Raw genomic sequence first — 16,907 nt, 5'->3', positions numbered from 1 at the left:
AGTTCCTCCAAATGCCAGCCTTGTCAAGATTCAAATTCATGTGTCAAAATTAATCAAAACTGAACTTGAAAAATTCAGCTGTATTTACTGTGTCCTCATGATTGAAACCCCTCAAAATAATTGATTGTCTCAAAATGTCACAGTTTTAAATGCTGAAAGTGGCTTTTAAATTAGGGAGGGAAAATTGCATTCCCCATCAATTTTTATCCTGCCAGTACAGGGATCACACTAGAAAACCAGCAACGTTCTGGTCACAAGCCCACTTTACTAACATTTAGCTTCCCACTGCCCCTTTTACAATAATGACTTATTCTGAATATATGAAATAGGTGGTAATATTCATTATTAACATTATTTTTGGTGTTTTTTGGTGTCTGGCTGCTCAAATATCAAGAATGAATGAACAAAGATGTTATCACAATTTAAGTACAGTCCATAAATCATTTCAGATTTCTTAATGGGCAATGTGGCTGTTAACAAAGTGGGATCATCAACATCATTTTTGTCACTTACCTGAAAGTAAAAGAAGGCCTGACCAAACCAGTAGTGCATGATGGTGGTTTGGGCTGCGTCATAGTGGAGTTTCTTCCAGATAAACTGAGCCATGAGGGTTTGGATCAATAGACAGCAGCACAGCACTGGCAAGTTGTGAGCACGAAACAAAAGACAAACCAACAAAACCAGGCCGCTGTAAATCTCCCATAACCCCCTGCTCTTCAACTTGGCATCTGCTGTGATGATCTGGGATCTCAACAAGTCCTTGGTGCCCGTGAAGAGGATGCCCAAAACAAAGACGTAAACAAAGCGTGCCTCCACTGTGCCCCTGAAAGAGAGAAAGATTACAGTCTCTGTCATTTTTGCATTTGCAGTAAGCCAGTATTGATTTTTCTCTACACAACGTCTCGCTCAATATTCAAGTAATTGTGGTAACAGACTCTGGCAGTCCTCCTGTACCGCTCCATGCACTGAACAATTAAATATCCAGAGATGGGTTTTGTGACATGAAAAAAATGATTTACTACTACATTTACACCCTGAATTGTAAAAGAAAAAAAACAAAACATTTTTTGTTCAAATAAAGGCAACAGCTTTAAGCAACAGACAAAAGCAAAATCAAACTACTTAACTGAACCAAAACAACTCTCTTAATAAATCAAATGCAACAGAGCGTAAAGCCCCCACAAAGTCTGTTGTGGAATTAAATTACAGCTCTCATCTAATTAAAGTACACTAAAACTGATGCAGAAGTATATTTTATAGATAAAGAAACTTTTGTTAAAGGCGTATCTTCACATAAATTGGAATTACAGCACAGCATCAATAGCATATTTAACCTTAACTGAATTTTTTTATGGACAACATAACCAATGATCCCAATTTCAATCAGACCCTTTGTTCTAAGGTTTTTAAAGTTCACTACTTTAATTAATTTCATATCCTGGTCTCTTGTTAGACAGAATTCCTTATATTTCTGTGGCTCATAACCCTTCTTTCATTCAGTGTAACATTAATAATTAAACGTATGAGACTGGAAGACAGAATGAAGTGCCTGAGGACAACAGACTGTCTCACTCCCTTCACTCTGTCTGTTGTGCTTTCTGCTATGATTTCATTCAAGAAACACTATTAACATATTTTCAGTACATTTTAAGGTCATATGACATTCCACAGCTGCTGCTCATATAAAATTCATTCTTTGCTGAATGGATCACCGCAGACTATAAATGGTACGGAAGAGACGGTGACAGCAGAACAAAGCAAACTACAACATTACATCTAAATTACGGCGGTCTTTTAGAGGTCACAGGTGTCATTTTCCTTTTATTGCCATTAATGACTTTAAAAAACTAAAGTCTATGGTCTAATATGCACAGACTGAACTCTACGCACACTGCAGGTTAACTTCACATGGATGGACATCCTGCAGATATACTGCTGCATCTATAAAGACACAGTTTTACAACATGTTGAATATAAATCTTATTTTCTCACATAACCTAACATCATGCAGTACAGTACAGTACAGCAGGTCACACTGGACTGTGGGGGCTTAGGGAGAGACTGAATGTGGTACACTCAGTCAGGTTACCTATGGGATTATCTGGTTTAAGCTAGTATATTTAATAAACTAGAAACTGAGTGTTCTTCCACTGTATTTGGTTTAAAAGTAGCGAGACTTTAATGCTGACTTTGTACAAGAAGATATTAATAATTAACAGTTTTCAGAAAGTCTGAAATGTTTACTTTTAGAAAGGCAAAATTAAACTGACAAGTTTTTAAAGGAAGTTTTGTGACTTTCTGCCTTTACAACAAAGGAATGTGTCAGGTGTATTGTTTGCTAGAGTTTCAAATGAGTTATAAAGATAATGGAATTCACTAAACTGGAGCTGCACCCTTTAGATCCCTCAGAGGATGAAGCTCAAATCAAAACTATTTCAAAACAAATCAAAAATTAGATGACGCAGACAACTCATATATCTATTTTAACCTGAAAACTTTGAATCTCTCTGATGATTTGGTTTGTTTAATACACACAAAATATTCATGAAGTACTCAGTTTCAGTTGTCAGACGACTAAGACTGCTCACTCTGGCCCTGACTGGTTAGATCTACAGCGGAGTTGACTTCACCTCCTAACAACAGTCCCTTTTCACATCAGACTCTCTGACTTGTCAAAGCAGGAAAGACACAAGTGGAATTAATAATGTTAATGATGGCTGCACTGCGTATAGGTGAGGCAGTTTCAGTCTCTGCTACTGTGCCTATTCACTAACTGACATGACTTACTGGGACAATTAATGAAATGGACCCGTCGTTAATGTTATTAATTACACCTGCGCTTTTCCTGCTTTTACTAATCTAAATGTCTGCCGGGAAAAAAAAGGTCCATTAACGTAACAGGTTCACAAAATAAGTCCTACACAGAACCAAAGTTTTCAATCCTAATTCAGTAAATTAGACGTTTTATCTACAAAAATACCAAAACACAAACAAAACCTGTAATATGACCGAGACAATTTGAAATGATCCAATACTAACTTAAATAAGTCAAAATAAATATATACAATAACTACATGGTTAATTTAAAAAAAAGGTATATTCAAACAATATTTCATATGCAACATAATTCTGTCAACATGTTATTAAAACTGACTCAACAACACAATCCCACATTTTCAGGCAGGTATGCAAAATAAAGTCAGAACCATGAATATGTTGATATCTGTTGCTTCAGTCTGAATGAATGGACAAACAGATAATTACACATAATTGGCTCCGGCCTGTTTGTTGTGATTAACATACTTTGGGGGGAAAAAACCCAGCCTGCTGTAATTAAACTAAAATTACCTGCAAATAGTGAGTTGAGTTTTAAAATGATTGGATAATTTCACGCTTATTTTTATATTTTGCCTGTACTTATATGATGATTTATCTATTTAATATTGAACACTTTAGTTTCAAAGTATGTTCTCTATGAATTCATGTCAGCAAGTTTCAATACAGCTGTAAAGAGGAATAAGCTTCATACTGTATCTCCTGTAGTGAACAACAGTATGTGTGAGCTTTAAGTCAGAGGTTACTCCATGGTGAAATATAAAGTTTCCATAAGGCTCCTCTCCTTCGAAAAGACTTACTCCACAAAAACCCTTTTTCATCTATCAATAATTTATATGCTCAAAAAGTCCCAAATTGAAGCTTTAAAGGAAAAGTGCTTTCGATTATGAAGGCAATTACATTTAGTCTAATTTCCATTTCAGGCATAAGCGTGCGCTCTTATCCAGAGCAACTTAAATGAAAAAGAATGTTTCCCCACAAATCTGCACTTTAATTATCTTACATTTATTTATATTTGTCAAAAAAAGAAATAAATTAGCCTTAATAAAAATAGACAGCAAAACATCTTAAACAATGATAAGTTGCTGTATTCTTGTTTGTGATGAACGGAGGGGAAATACATAGCATTAATAGGTAATGAAGTTCATTGAGCTGCTGAATTTATGTGTTACTGACTGAAGACACTGAGGCATTCAATAGTTTTCTCTGCAGAGGTAGAGATTAACCAAGTCATTCATATTATAGAGCTTTTTATATGCTCACCCACTGACCACTGTACCCCAGGTGGTATTCAGAATAATTCAACTTTTTTTTTTTATGGTAACGTTTATTTTTTTATGGTGAGATTTACAAACCGCGAATACGCAAACGCTTTCTTACACATTCAGAAATCTTCCGCTCGTAAGCAGCGATCGCTCAGGAAAGGGACGTTTCTTCTTCTCCAGCAGGATGCAGTCAAAGCTGCATGAAGTAGTACGGGATAATAGCTGACCCTGAAGGAGTTGAGCAAGCATTGCACATGTATTATTAATCAGTGTGTTTTATGGAAACCTGTTCCAACAGTGGAAAGGAGCAGAGTAATATGCTCCATACAGCACTATTCTTTATTATTCACAACTCCCTTAACAATATGGCAGGGATTGTATTCATCATTATTTTATGCAAAGGAAAAGAGGAAAAGCCTGGCCTGGATTTGATTTTTATGCGAGGACAGTGATGGGTTTGAGCTGGCAGGCTTATGTGGGTTAGAAAAAAAATTGGAGAGAATTATAAATTAATCTTTCTGTCATACATGTTTGTGTTTAACAAGCAGCAGGGTTCTGTGCACATAATCAGATCATTATCTTTTTCTTTTTTTCCCACCAGATAGAGGAAGCAGGGTGGAAAAAAACAAGGAACTTTAACAAGCTCTCCTCCTTATCTGAACAATAAAGGCTATTTGCTGTTTATGTCATTTACTCAATTGCAGCCCTGAAAAAGTGTCTGCTGTTACTTCCAGTGCTGTTACTTCCTGTGTCTCCTGATTACAGTGGATCACAGTCTTTCTTCCCTTAACCTATATTACAGTACTGGAGTGGCATTATCAAGTCATCTATGACTTCCTTCCAACTCAATATGAAACTGCAACAACACTAACAAGTCTCCTGCAACCCCGACCATCTCATTCCTCCTCTCCACTTCATGTATGGTGGTCGGTAACTGGCAAACAAAAATGTCATATTTGTTTTGTAACAGCTATTTTAAGATAAGAAAAGACTACTATGGCAAATGCTGGGTTAACAATGCTGTGTGTGTGTGTCTCTGTGTGTGTGTGCATCTTGTACCTCCAGTCTACACAGAGGTTTTGTCCTAATAAGACTGCAGCCAGTGTAATTGTTAAGTCATTAGCATTGAACTGACCCTCCTCTGATGCACCACACCATGCCTTGTTGTCATTTTGAGGGGTTAGTAACACTCCTGCACTCGCCTCTCGTCAGGCTGAAGTAACTACAGCCTGAAGGTGGGGAGGGTCCAAGTCTTAATCCCCCAAAAACAACAAAGCAGAGGCCACATTTTGCTGTGATAATGCTGTTCAGCTGTTTGCAGGGGAGCACATTTATCATAAAGAACAATGCTAAGCATGCATTTTCTCATTTTTGCCATCATTTGTTGAGATTACTTGCTAGCTACACTTTGAAACAGGAGACATTTAAATCACAGAGATTAGGTTAATAAGGCAAGACAGGTCTGTAAACACTGATTACAGCAGCGGATATAGTCATTCTGCAGCTTTAATGTAATCATTAATCATTAGGATTCAGGTTTATTATCTAAAACACACATCCAAAACAGCATTATTCACACACTGATTCCCTCATGGGGTCACTTTTATACTGAACACATTATCATAACTTCATTTAAGGACTTATTCATATTATTAAAGGCCTTCAACACGTAATCTCAATCAGCTTTTTATTATGAAGATCCAATATGAACACACAATTTTCTGCCAAAGTTAGAAGAGGATAACATAAGATTTCTGAATTTGTGTTTTTGTCTGCTTTTCTCAACAATTTGAAGTGTCACTCATTTCTTATTCTTTTGATAGATAATAAACTTGACACTCAAGAATATCAACCATTTTGAATCATCACTAACAGGTGTAATGTTGAACATGTATCATTTCTGCATGTGTAAAATGTAACTCATTACATTGTGAGATTATAAGTAGAGAGTAGTGTTCATGTCGTGACACAGTCTTGTATTTCTGTGCACTGGTCACAGTTTAGTTGGGTTGTTTGCTTGTGTTGCCAGTCCACTGTCAAATATAAATCAACAGTACTGATGAAGAGTTTTTGGGCCTTTAACTCAATAAATAACAGGATGTTTTATTGAAACCTTTAAATGAGATTGCTACTGCTTTATTCATGAATATTTATTGTTATTGAAAAAGAAAAACCTAAGTTAGAAACTAAATTTTCAGGGGGCTTTAAAGCCTTGAGGAATCCACCGCATTATTCGGTGAGGACACTCAGCCGGTCGAATCGATCTGATCTTATTTTCTGCATTTTGTGATGTTAATAGTAGTAACAGTGGACAGAAAATAGTAGCCTGTCAAAGCTGTGGAGCAGAAGAGCTGCCAGGATTTCATGTTACCTTGGAAACAAGCGCTGGTGTTCCAGCAAGCGAGTAAGAAAGGTAAGACGGTGCCCAATCCCCTCAACATGTTTGGTATATCCCCTTCATCAATCACCTGCATCAAGCTAACACTTTCAGTAAATCAGCCAAAACAAGTGATTCACTGCCAGAGGAGAGCTTTAAAGCAGACGCCTGAGAATGAGGAGGGCCTGCCCACTTTGTCTGAGCCCTGGTCTTTCTGTGGGATAAAGCTGAGCGTGTCGAAGCCGCGACTATTGAAATGCCACCGGGACTAAGTGGCAGAGTTTAAAACAGACAAAACATCTAATTACGCAACAAACCATTAGATCAATAGCTGCTTTGCTGGCAGCGTGTATTGATATCTTTTTTTCTCCCTTCCGCTTTATGTTAAAAAGAGAAGCATCATTTTGAAAGACAAAGTACAGACAAAAGCACTTTTATGAACAATGCTTTGAAGTCAGTGGAGGATAATAATTTTGAAAATGTTACCACTGATATATTGTACCGATACAGAATTGCCTTTGAAACAGGGTTATAAAATGGTTTACCTCTTGGGTAATAAAACTGAAAACCAGATTCTGTGTGTGTGTGTGTGTGTGTGTGTGTGGCTGTCTGTGTGTGTGTGAGTTTGTGTGTGTGTGGCAGGGGTTCACAGGTGTTTTGAGACGAGTTTGAATACATTTCCATTTTTAAGCGGGATCGGTATGCATGAATATTTTTAAATTGGGAACCAGCACAACAGTCCTGTCTAGATAAAGCAGTACATGATAAAATGGGTCATGTTTTGTGCAGGTGTGTGATGCACGCACACAAACACACACTCGCTCACATACAAACGTGAACCACACACAGAGAAAAAAAACATAAACATTGTAAATGCCTCTTATGGTTTTTTTTGGGGGGTTTGGTAGAAAATGTGCCGTAGCGTAGTAATTGCTGAGGTTGAAAATGGAGTATGCAACAAAGTTTGGCTATGATCTATACAGGCTTAGACAGGCTTGGCCCTCAGCCGGCTGCTTTGATGTTGAGCTATTTCCTATTGGAACACTTTAATGTGCTTCATCTTTTATGTCTCCATGATAGTATAGATTTTTTTATATTGTTGCACAGGCAGTACTTAGTGATCTCTCAATATCCAGTTAAATAAAAATAGTAGTCAGGTTCAAAAGTAGACTGGTTGTCTATTTTTCAGTTCATTTGTGATGATGCCATAAGAAAGGGTGTGTGCATGAGACAGGAAAAGAAAGAAAAGAGACAGACAAACTGTATCCACGGTGACATCAATCAGAGTAATTCTTTGAAATGTTTAAAGTGAGCAGCGTTGGCTGTTCTCAACCCCATTAGCCATTTTGAAAGATGCAACAGCACAATTAGGCAGTTGGCACAAAGGAAAGGCGAAGAGGGAACTGGGGAGTTGTCAGGGGGGGCTTTACTTTGATAAAACACACAGAGTGTAACCTCGGAAGAGCAGACTTGAAAAAAGGGTCATTATACAAAGTCGTTCCTTTTTACAGTCACATTATGATGTGAAGGTTTGTTTTGCTCTTTTTATTCAAGATAAACAGAAACCGTTCTATTTTATCAACAATAATAATAAATTGGAATACATGGTTGTTAAAAATATCAAGCCAAAAGAATAAAGACCGATGGGAAACTTTTCACATGCTTTTCACCTGATCCTACAACTCAGCAGTTGGAAGCTGCAGGATACTAAAATAGAAGCACTATTCTAGTTTATTTTGACTAATATAGCTTATCCTTACTCAGCATTCGCATATAGCACCTAAGATGAACTGCATGTTATTGTAACAAACCCCTAAAACCTAAGTTTGTCTTAGCAATAAAGAGCCTTGGAACTACAGTCTAGACTATATCTAAAATAAAGCCTTGGGGCGGAGCACAGTAATGATCAACTTGTCAATGTCTGATGAAAAGCCTGGAGGACCGGGGTCAACCGTCAACCTTGTCAATCATACAGTTCGTCAAAAAGGAGCTAGGACCCCTGCATGGCTTCAGTCAGGTGTCTTTGTGCGGGTAAGGGTGAGAGGTTGAGTTTTTAATTAGGTGAGCAAGTAGGAGAGACTGCCAAGGAGAACAGGAAAGGTGAGGGGAGGCCAGGTACTGGTGGTAGATGAAGGCAGGTCAGGAAAACTAGACAGGGGAACTGTGCAGCCCCGCACACTCATTATTTTCTGACAAGGGTTAGTAGATGATAACTCTGTGCCAAGCTACAGTCTGCAGAATGAAAAATTACCACACTTAACAGCTGCGAGATTGTCGATTGTCTCTCGCTTTGGACAATGCTAACAATGGCTATTACATATAAATTGTGCTAAAGTAATATATGTATACAGTGTAAAGTGGCATCAAACCATCAATCATCTAGAATACCAATGTGTCTTTTTACAGTTAGTGTCATTTTTCATTGTTTGGTTTGACTGAGAGGAAGCACAGGTGCTCCAAACACAATCAACACTGAGATGTAACTGTTTTTATACCTACTGAGGTTTTAAGTTAGAGGTAAGGTAAGTAGAAGAGACGTTCCTTCAGGAATATGTAGTACTACAAGAGTTTCAATGTATCTGCATGTTTAAGAAAAGCTTGTTATGATTTATCTTTACATGATAACAGGAGGAACTCAAGTGCAGTTTAAAATAGAGATAAGAAAACCAACAAGCTGCCTCCTTATCAATAAAGACTACACTATCTAGTCAAGTTTGAAGCTTTACATCTTGTATTATTCCTATGGGGCTCTGCAGCCACTTACCTTTTCTGTGCAAATCTCCAAAAACACATCACATCTCTCCAAGACCTCCAATACTGACACACAAAAGCTGCAAAAATTGTTTGCTGTTCAGTCTAACAGGTGCTGAGATTTTCTGGCCTGTACTGCATTTTGCACCTCTTTAGAGTTCTTACATACTTCCACTCTCTTAACCTACTTATATTTATAACTCCACAACAATAGAGAACAATGCATGATGTTGGATTCCAGTCATGACAGCTAAAAACACCTCATTTCCAAGCCAAATGAAAAGCAAATTTGCAAAACTACATTATTATGCCGGTAGTCGGTATGGTGATATATTACCTCTTCGCTCTCTCTGTTCAATCTCTACTCTTAATTAGCTAGTTTACTGCTCTCTCTGTTGTGAAAATGTGACTTTACTTTCATCAGTTACAGAGGACAGGAGAGAGGTGTGGGAGGGGTTGTGGTTGTGCCAGAGAATTGTGTTGAAGGAGAAAAGACCTGTCAAAACTACTGCAATTCTTACTGGATGTCAATATAAGCCAACAGTCTGATGCAGCTTTCAGGGTAATTAATTTAAGACACTCTCGGGCTTTTTTAGGACTCGAAGGTACACTGGGCTGGGAAGATTTACTGTTGGTGGATATAAAGGATAAAAAAAGCACAGCAGTTCATCGTCACAGTTAAAGTGATGTGGGTCTGAATCTTCTGTCCCATATGACACATGCAGTACTGCTGACTGCACGCTCAGCTGCATCACAGAGCGACCTGGCACTCCTGCACTTTAAATCAACTCACTAACAGGGGACAGCAATTTGCCAGCCGTTATCGTCAATGAAGAGATGGTCACAGGGGTTCACAAAAACTTACTTGGATGTATTTCGGCCGGCGTGTTGCCAGGGAAACAAGACATTGCCGACAGCTGCCCGGTAGCTGTAGACACCCAGAAGTCCTAGGGCGAGGGCGATCTTGGAGACCCACGAGCACCGTCTTTGAACCAGGAAGTAGATGAGAACCAGACAGAAAGCAGCCAGCAGGGAGAGTACCGTCTTGTGTTCGGAGCTAGATGGAGACAACAGACAGGTCAACAGTCACAGGGTGAAGAAAACAACATGCATTCTTAAGAAGAAGGGGTTCCTTCAACTTTTAACACTGAGATTCATCCATATTTAAAATGTCTCTGTGAACAATTTTCAACAGATTTCATTATTGTAGCCTAAAAACATAGGATGACTGAAAATGTTACTCAGTAATTTCAATTTAATTAATAAAAAAATGAAAGCTTGAAACTTTGAAGTAGATTATTTACTGAGCAACAGAGAACATTTTGATGAGATCAAATACTGTCAGTCATATCCTACAGCACCGGTTTAAACTTTAAAAAGGCACGGATCTTCAATTGTTCACTGGATTTAAGGCTATACAGTTTGAAATTACATCGCCTGAGCACAGACAGGAAATAAGACCTCAAAGGACATATCAAAGTTGAGAAGAAGCCATGTATTTAGCCGATAGCTGAATCAGACAGCAGAGGAGTTGGGTACTTTGAGACAAGATGAGGCGGAACACTACCTAGATCTCATTATCCAAGCAACAGGCAGTGCAGGTAGGAGGAAAGGGCAACGCTGGACAGGGAAAAGGTCAGAATCCACATCTCTATTCCACAATGTGATGCATGTTAAAGAACGAACCATAATCCCCTGCCCTGTGCTGTTGAAAGAATATTAATGGCTCTGAAACAGTCACAGCTTCGCTGAGAAATCACCATTTTTCTACAGTCTGAGCAGAAGGCTATTTTCTTTCTTTGAATCTTTTAAAAAATGCTAAGTGGAGGGTCTTGTCAGTGTCTCGTCACTGTCTCAGCCAGAAAAACAGAGTTAAAAATATGTAGTAAAAGGAGCCCTGAATAACTTCCCTTCAGTGTCTCTTATGACCCAGTAGGTGCTTTCCTACATTTCCCATAATGGCTTTCAATTTTCCCCAGAGAGCAGGAATGAACTTGTTACATTGATCTGCTACACTTATGTGTGGGTGGAGAGACAAATGGATGTCGAATATCTTGTCACTGCATTGTAGTCCGCCGAGACACTCTTTGCTATCTCTGTCTTTTTATAATGAATTTATTCCTGTGTGACTGCTGAGCATCAGTGCCTAAACAGAGAGAGAAACCTACTCACTTTAATTCTGTGGGACTCAAACACACACTAACTCCCCTCTCAGCCTCGGCTGTAGCTGTGCTGTAAATGACTTGATGTAATGTCCTGTCACCTATATGTTCCCATATAAAAAAAGAAAAAGAAAAATATACTATACACTACAACACAAGACTAATAGCCCTCGGCTCTGCTAGCAGCCCCAATGTTCATTACAGCCAACCATACTGTTTGTCAGAGCAAACAACCTCCTGATGATTTTACCATCATATTCAGTCTATGCTGGAGCCTTACCAGTAGTAGAGTTACAATAAAAAACTTAGTATTGAGTTACAAAAGAAAAAGGCATTCAGACACTCCAGTAAAACTGATTCATGCATGCATTAAATATATTTTATATGAAATTCAACTTTTAGATAAACTTCTGAACTTCAATATAATCACTCTGTATGTCCAACTCCAATGGCAAAAAGAGAGAAACACACCACTCTTTCTTCTTGATATTCACAGACTGCCTCGTCTCTTCCAGTGGGAACATCTTAGGAATCATAATGCTGCTAGGAATCTCCAGCCTGCTGTGTGAAAGCTTAATGTATGTGTAATTGTCCAGATGATAATGTGTAACGTGAAAGGCATCAAACATGAATAATTATCCCCTGACCAGTCAGTTCTCAGCGCTACGGAGCATTTATGTGTCTTTAAGCTTATTGTTTTGGTTTTATGGTAGCACTCTTAACACTCTACTCAGTATTATTTCCAGGGTAGGGTTAGGTTTAGGTTTTCAGTGATAAACACCTTCCTAGCAACCAAACACATAAAGTTAACAACTACCTGATGGACATAAATTAGCTAGGTATTCTCTCAGAAGTTAGAGCAATCAAAGTTAAACAAAAAAGCTCAACTGGACTTAAATTCATCAGATGGAAAGACACAAAGCTCCACAGTAATGATAATGTTGCTCTCTGCATGTCTGTTGGATGTGTAAATAGGCAAATATTTGCTAACATGTTCACCACATCAACTTTATATATGAGATCATTTCAGTGTTGTGGTTACCAGCTTGTCCGGCTAACCTTAAGTGGCCAACAATAATTAATGATTGCAGGTTTACTTTGTTTACAGGAGTTAAGATGGCTGATTCAGAGTGACTTTGGTATTGTAGCTTGTCTTGCTTATAGGGGCTAGTTTGCTAATCGGGCAGCAGTTCCAGCCAACATGCTAAGAGTTAAGAAGGAGTTGAAATAAAACTGCTGATATATGAAAATGTGATGAAAATCTCAAAACTATGAAATTGCAAATGTATTGGTGCTGCAACTTTAATGTCTTTAATCTTTTTCTGTAACTTTTTATAGGAGCAGTTATTTAAAACTGAAATGTATTTACAGTATCTAACATTGGTTGTCTCACAGTTCCACAGTTTAAGAACTTGTTATGTTTGTTTGATTTAGCTCTGTTTACCGCTGTATATAACACTTAAATTTAGAATATTGGTCAGCCCAACCTGTTAAGCCAGTGTCCCACATCAGGAAGATGAGCCCACTGGACGCCAGTCTGGTTGAGGGAGCGCAGCAGCCGACAGCAGACCAAAGTGAAAGGCGGCGTAGCTAAAGCTAGCCACTTCTCAGAGCAAATCTCTGCCTTAGGGTAGGCAGGGGGATGACAATCTTTGGAAAGGAGGATATGCTCCTCTTCATCTCCAGAGCTCTGCTCTCTGAAGTATTTGCGACAGACATCCTGGAAGACGGCGAGGCAGAGGGTGTTGAGCAGAAAGTACCAGGTTTGATGCTCTTCCTCTACAAAGCTGCTGGCCGCCAAGCTGAGAGTGTGTCCGATCGTTCCAGCCAACAGCAAAACATCCAACTCTGACAGAGACCACTCACTGCTGCTGCTCATCAATGGAGACTATGAAAGGGAACAAGAGAAAATTAAAACAGGAACATTTACAGCAATGAGTACAATACACCCCCCACAGTTTTATTTAAATCATTATTTATCATTATTTTATTTTAGCATAGCTGTTTTTCATTTTTTGGCATTTCTACAAATCAATTGTGTTCTGTATCTTTACTTTTGACCTGTTTTGTTTCAAATATTGGACTAGGTTAATAATAACCAACCACACAATAGACATTTTCACTTTGCCCAACTCTGTGCTGCAAATCCATTAGCAGTTATTATTTTATTGTTCATCTCAATATTGAAAAATCCTATGCAACCGTATTAGGCATGGGTATCAATAACTGGTACTGAATTGGTACTGGTTCCTGACTGGTCAATATTGAAATACTGATAAGCTCCTGGGTAAACAGTGCTATTGGTATTTATATAAAGTTCATTCATTTAAACATAGTTGGCATTTTCAAATCCTAACTGTCCTCTAATGATGCCAAAGCTGCTGATGTCAGGCAATTACGTTTGATGTTGCGTCATGGCTGACAGGGCAAAATGTTCAAAAGTGTGGGCTCACTTTGACCACAGTCTCTCATCCACCGCCAGTATATTACGCAACCACAGCAAACTGGTTAGGCTAATAGTGAAGACTGACAGTTTAGCTTAGTCTGTAATGTATATTAATCCTTGTAAGGGAAGGGGTTAGGGTCTAAAAAGACAGCAGCCACATCCAAACATTTCCAAAACAACCACTACAAGCATTACATAAATGATATGCAGTCCAGCACACAGGTAGGCAGGGATTTAGCAGACAGAAGTATCAGGCCATATAACAACAGAACAAAAGTTGCATACACAAGCAGTAAGACAAACAGGCAAATAAAACAAAAGCAGCAAGAGAGCGAGAATATACACAGGACAACAGTAAGCAGCAGACAGATGAGGGTTAGGGAACATTAGTGGGTTGGGAAACAGCTGCATGTGTTAGTGAGAATGTCCATAATAGAGTCCTTGATAGCTGATGTGGGGATAAAATTGTCCAGTTTTAGTGTTTTATGTAGATTGTTCCAGTCGTTGGCTGCAGAAATGACGACGGACACAATTTGGTATTAGTTGAGGAAACTTTCAGCAGAATATGGGGAGAAGAACGGGTAGGCGGGACAGACCAAGAGGGGCTTTCTATACATTTTTGTCGTGCTGAGACACTCTCCTTCTTATATAGAGTTAAGTGAGTAGTTATTCTCGTATGACTCTTATGTCAATGAGCCACCATATCAAGCCCGCCCAAAAAATCAGTTCTATTTCCACAATTCAGTACTTCAAAGTTAACAGCCCTGTCAGGTTTTCAGAACTTATTTTCTTCCATGTATAATAATGTGTTTAAAAAGAATCCTGATGTTCCTTTACACTGACTTCATGTGACAAGGGCAGTTAAGTGGAAGGTATATTTTCAAGATCTCTCACTGTCTTTCTGGGTCAGAGCTATAGAGGGAGAATTGTTCTTTAAAATAGCTGGGTTTGACCTTTCGAGCGGCTTGCATGGCCTTATTTTTTATTTGCCTAAACACAATACAGTCTGCAGGGGATCTAGACTGCTGCACCTTACACCAGGGAGCGTCGTTTCTAAAGGAACACTGCGAGCTTACGGCCAAACCGAGGACTGAGTCGATTTATTTTCTTGCCAGGGGCGTGCTTGTTAACAATGGCACCAAATAAGTCACGAAATAAATCCCATGTCATTTACAAAAGGGATCACGCTGACTCTAAAACATTCCACATTTGCCACGACATGTAAAAAGGCTTGGGTGTTGAAAGTTTTTTTTTTTAGGATTCATTTACAGCTGATCCGAACAGGCTGTTTGGCAGAGCAGTTTATTCCAACACAGGCAATAAAACAGCAGTCGCTAATATGATTGCAGAACACACCAGACTGGTACATAAGCAGGGAGTTTGTGAATCAAAGTGCTCTTAATAGGGTTTTTGGGGTCATATTTAGTAGGAAGGGATGTGATTTGATGGAGATTTAGAAAGTCATGTTGCTATAGTATAGTGTCAGGTGGCGTGAGCGTGTCCCAGTTTAGGTCACCTTACAGGACGAGCTCCGATATAGTAAAGCAGGCCAGGGTGATGCTCAAGGCTGCTAGAGTACATACTGGTGGTGGAGGGGGGAGATAACCACCCAGTGACAATGAGTCGCTATATGATAGCTTGATGTTAAGAACTAAGAAGTCAAACAGTATTGCGATGGACCTATCCTGCCTAAACAGATAGCAGGAGTACTTCAGAGTAGGACGTGGACATTCTCAACCACCTCAGGATTGTAGCCATGAACCCAGACTTTCAAGTTGTCTATTTTAGGTGAAAAACTTTCTGCATTGATGTGCAGGAAGCTCAGGTTTTTTTCGGAAACAGGAAATCACCAAAGCAAAGATCGTTTGAAGTCAGTCCAGCAAAGTGAGAGCATTATATTGGCGTCTTTTTAACAGTTTACCTGCTCAATGTTTCAGAGGTGATGTGACTTCAACATAAAGAACAAAATACTCCTTTTTTTTCTTCTAAATTTTCCTTTTTTGTTTTTCAAGTTCAACTGATATCAATCTCTTAACCACAACACATATCACTGTTAAAGTGATTTTCAAATGTATTCTTGGAGTACATTTTGTTAGTGAAAAGAAATGCAAAAGAATCTTTGGAGAGATATCGGAGATGCTCCACTGACCTTCAAGCCTCTCAGTGCTGTCTGTCTGTTATTCAGAGCCTACCTGCAGGCAGTGAATCACATCAGCAGCAGAGGGAGGTGGACAGAGGACAGGATGAAGGACTGATACTGACTGATGTCTCTGTTCTTCACTCTTTCTTAACTTCACTCAGTATTTTGATGTCAGAAATATTTATTTTATTGACATGTTAGATTTATTTCCAGTGAGATATTATTGAATTTATATTGATACTTTCTGAGGTAAACATTACTCTTGCTGCTCTAGAAACAATATTTTAATGGTTTTTATATAAAGTTATATTAAATTCAAATCATTTCCAATTCTGTTCTGAATGTATTCATTTTTAAAATAATATATTTCTTAAAAGCAATTGTTAGAGTAATAAAAAAAAGATAAAGAACCGAACAAAGACAATAACGAGTTTCAATAATAGTAGTTTAAAATCCTAAGAATACCCATCCCTGAACCCTATCCACTCATTTAATGATCCATGTACAGTAATTCATAATGAAAAACCACTTATATGTACTCTATTATTACACACAGATCATTTCAAACTCAGAAAGGGTTCAAAAAGAGAAAATATGCCTTTTACACCCAAATCTACTCTATGACGCACCACCTAGACTGATGTTTGCAGTACTTTCTGTAAATATATAAGATTCAGTCAATATGCTATACTACTTCATGTACTGAGGGCATTGTTTGCAATGGTGCAGCAGACAGTGACCATGAGCTCTGAGTCATAAATTGCGGTCAGCGGCTGATGGATAATTCACTGACGTGATATAGATTGGTGTCTGTCCAATTAAATACATTTGTGCAAATGATTTTGTTCAGTGGTGTCAGCACGTTGCCAACTCACACTGTAATGCCAAACAAGTTAAAATGAGCTTCAGCCAACCTCTTTGTTGAGATGCA

The 16,907-nt window shown here is 38.5% G+C and overlaps 1 protein-coding gene across 1 annotated transcript in view; it reads right to left on the bottom strand.

The window, feature by feature from the left end:
- Window positions 1–16,907, bottom strand: part of pigg (phosphatidylinositol glycan anchor biosynthesis class G) — a 61,030-nt gene that overhangs the window by 12,212 nt on the left and 31,911 nt on the right. Inside the window, exons 9-11 of the mRNA XM_053323946.1 lie at window positions 12,878–13,278; window positions 10,094–10,285; window positions 514–823 (exon numbers count right to left, since the gene is read on the bottom strand). Of these exons, the coding sequence (XP_053179921.1) occupies window positions 514–823; window positions 10,094–10,285; window positions 12,878–13,278 (903 nt within the window). The remainder of the gene's footprint in view (window positions 1–513; window positions 824–10,093; window positions 10,286–12,877; window positions 13,279–16,907) is intronic.

The sequence above is a fragment of the Scomber japonicus genome, chromosome 8 (genome assembly GCF_027409825.1).
Source record: "Scomber japonicus isolate fScoJap1 chromosome 8, fScoJap1.pri, whole genome shotgun sequence".
Lineage (NCBI taxonomy): Eukaryota > Metazoa > Chordata > Actinopteri > Scombriformes > Scombridae > Scomber > Scomber japonicus.
Note: the sequence above shows the minus strand (reverse complement) of the source record. Positions and strands in the feature narration are given on the sequence as shown.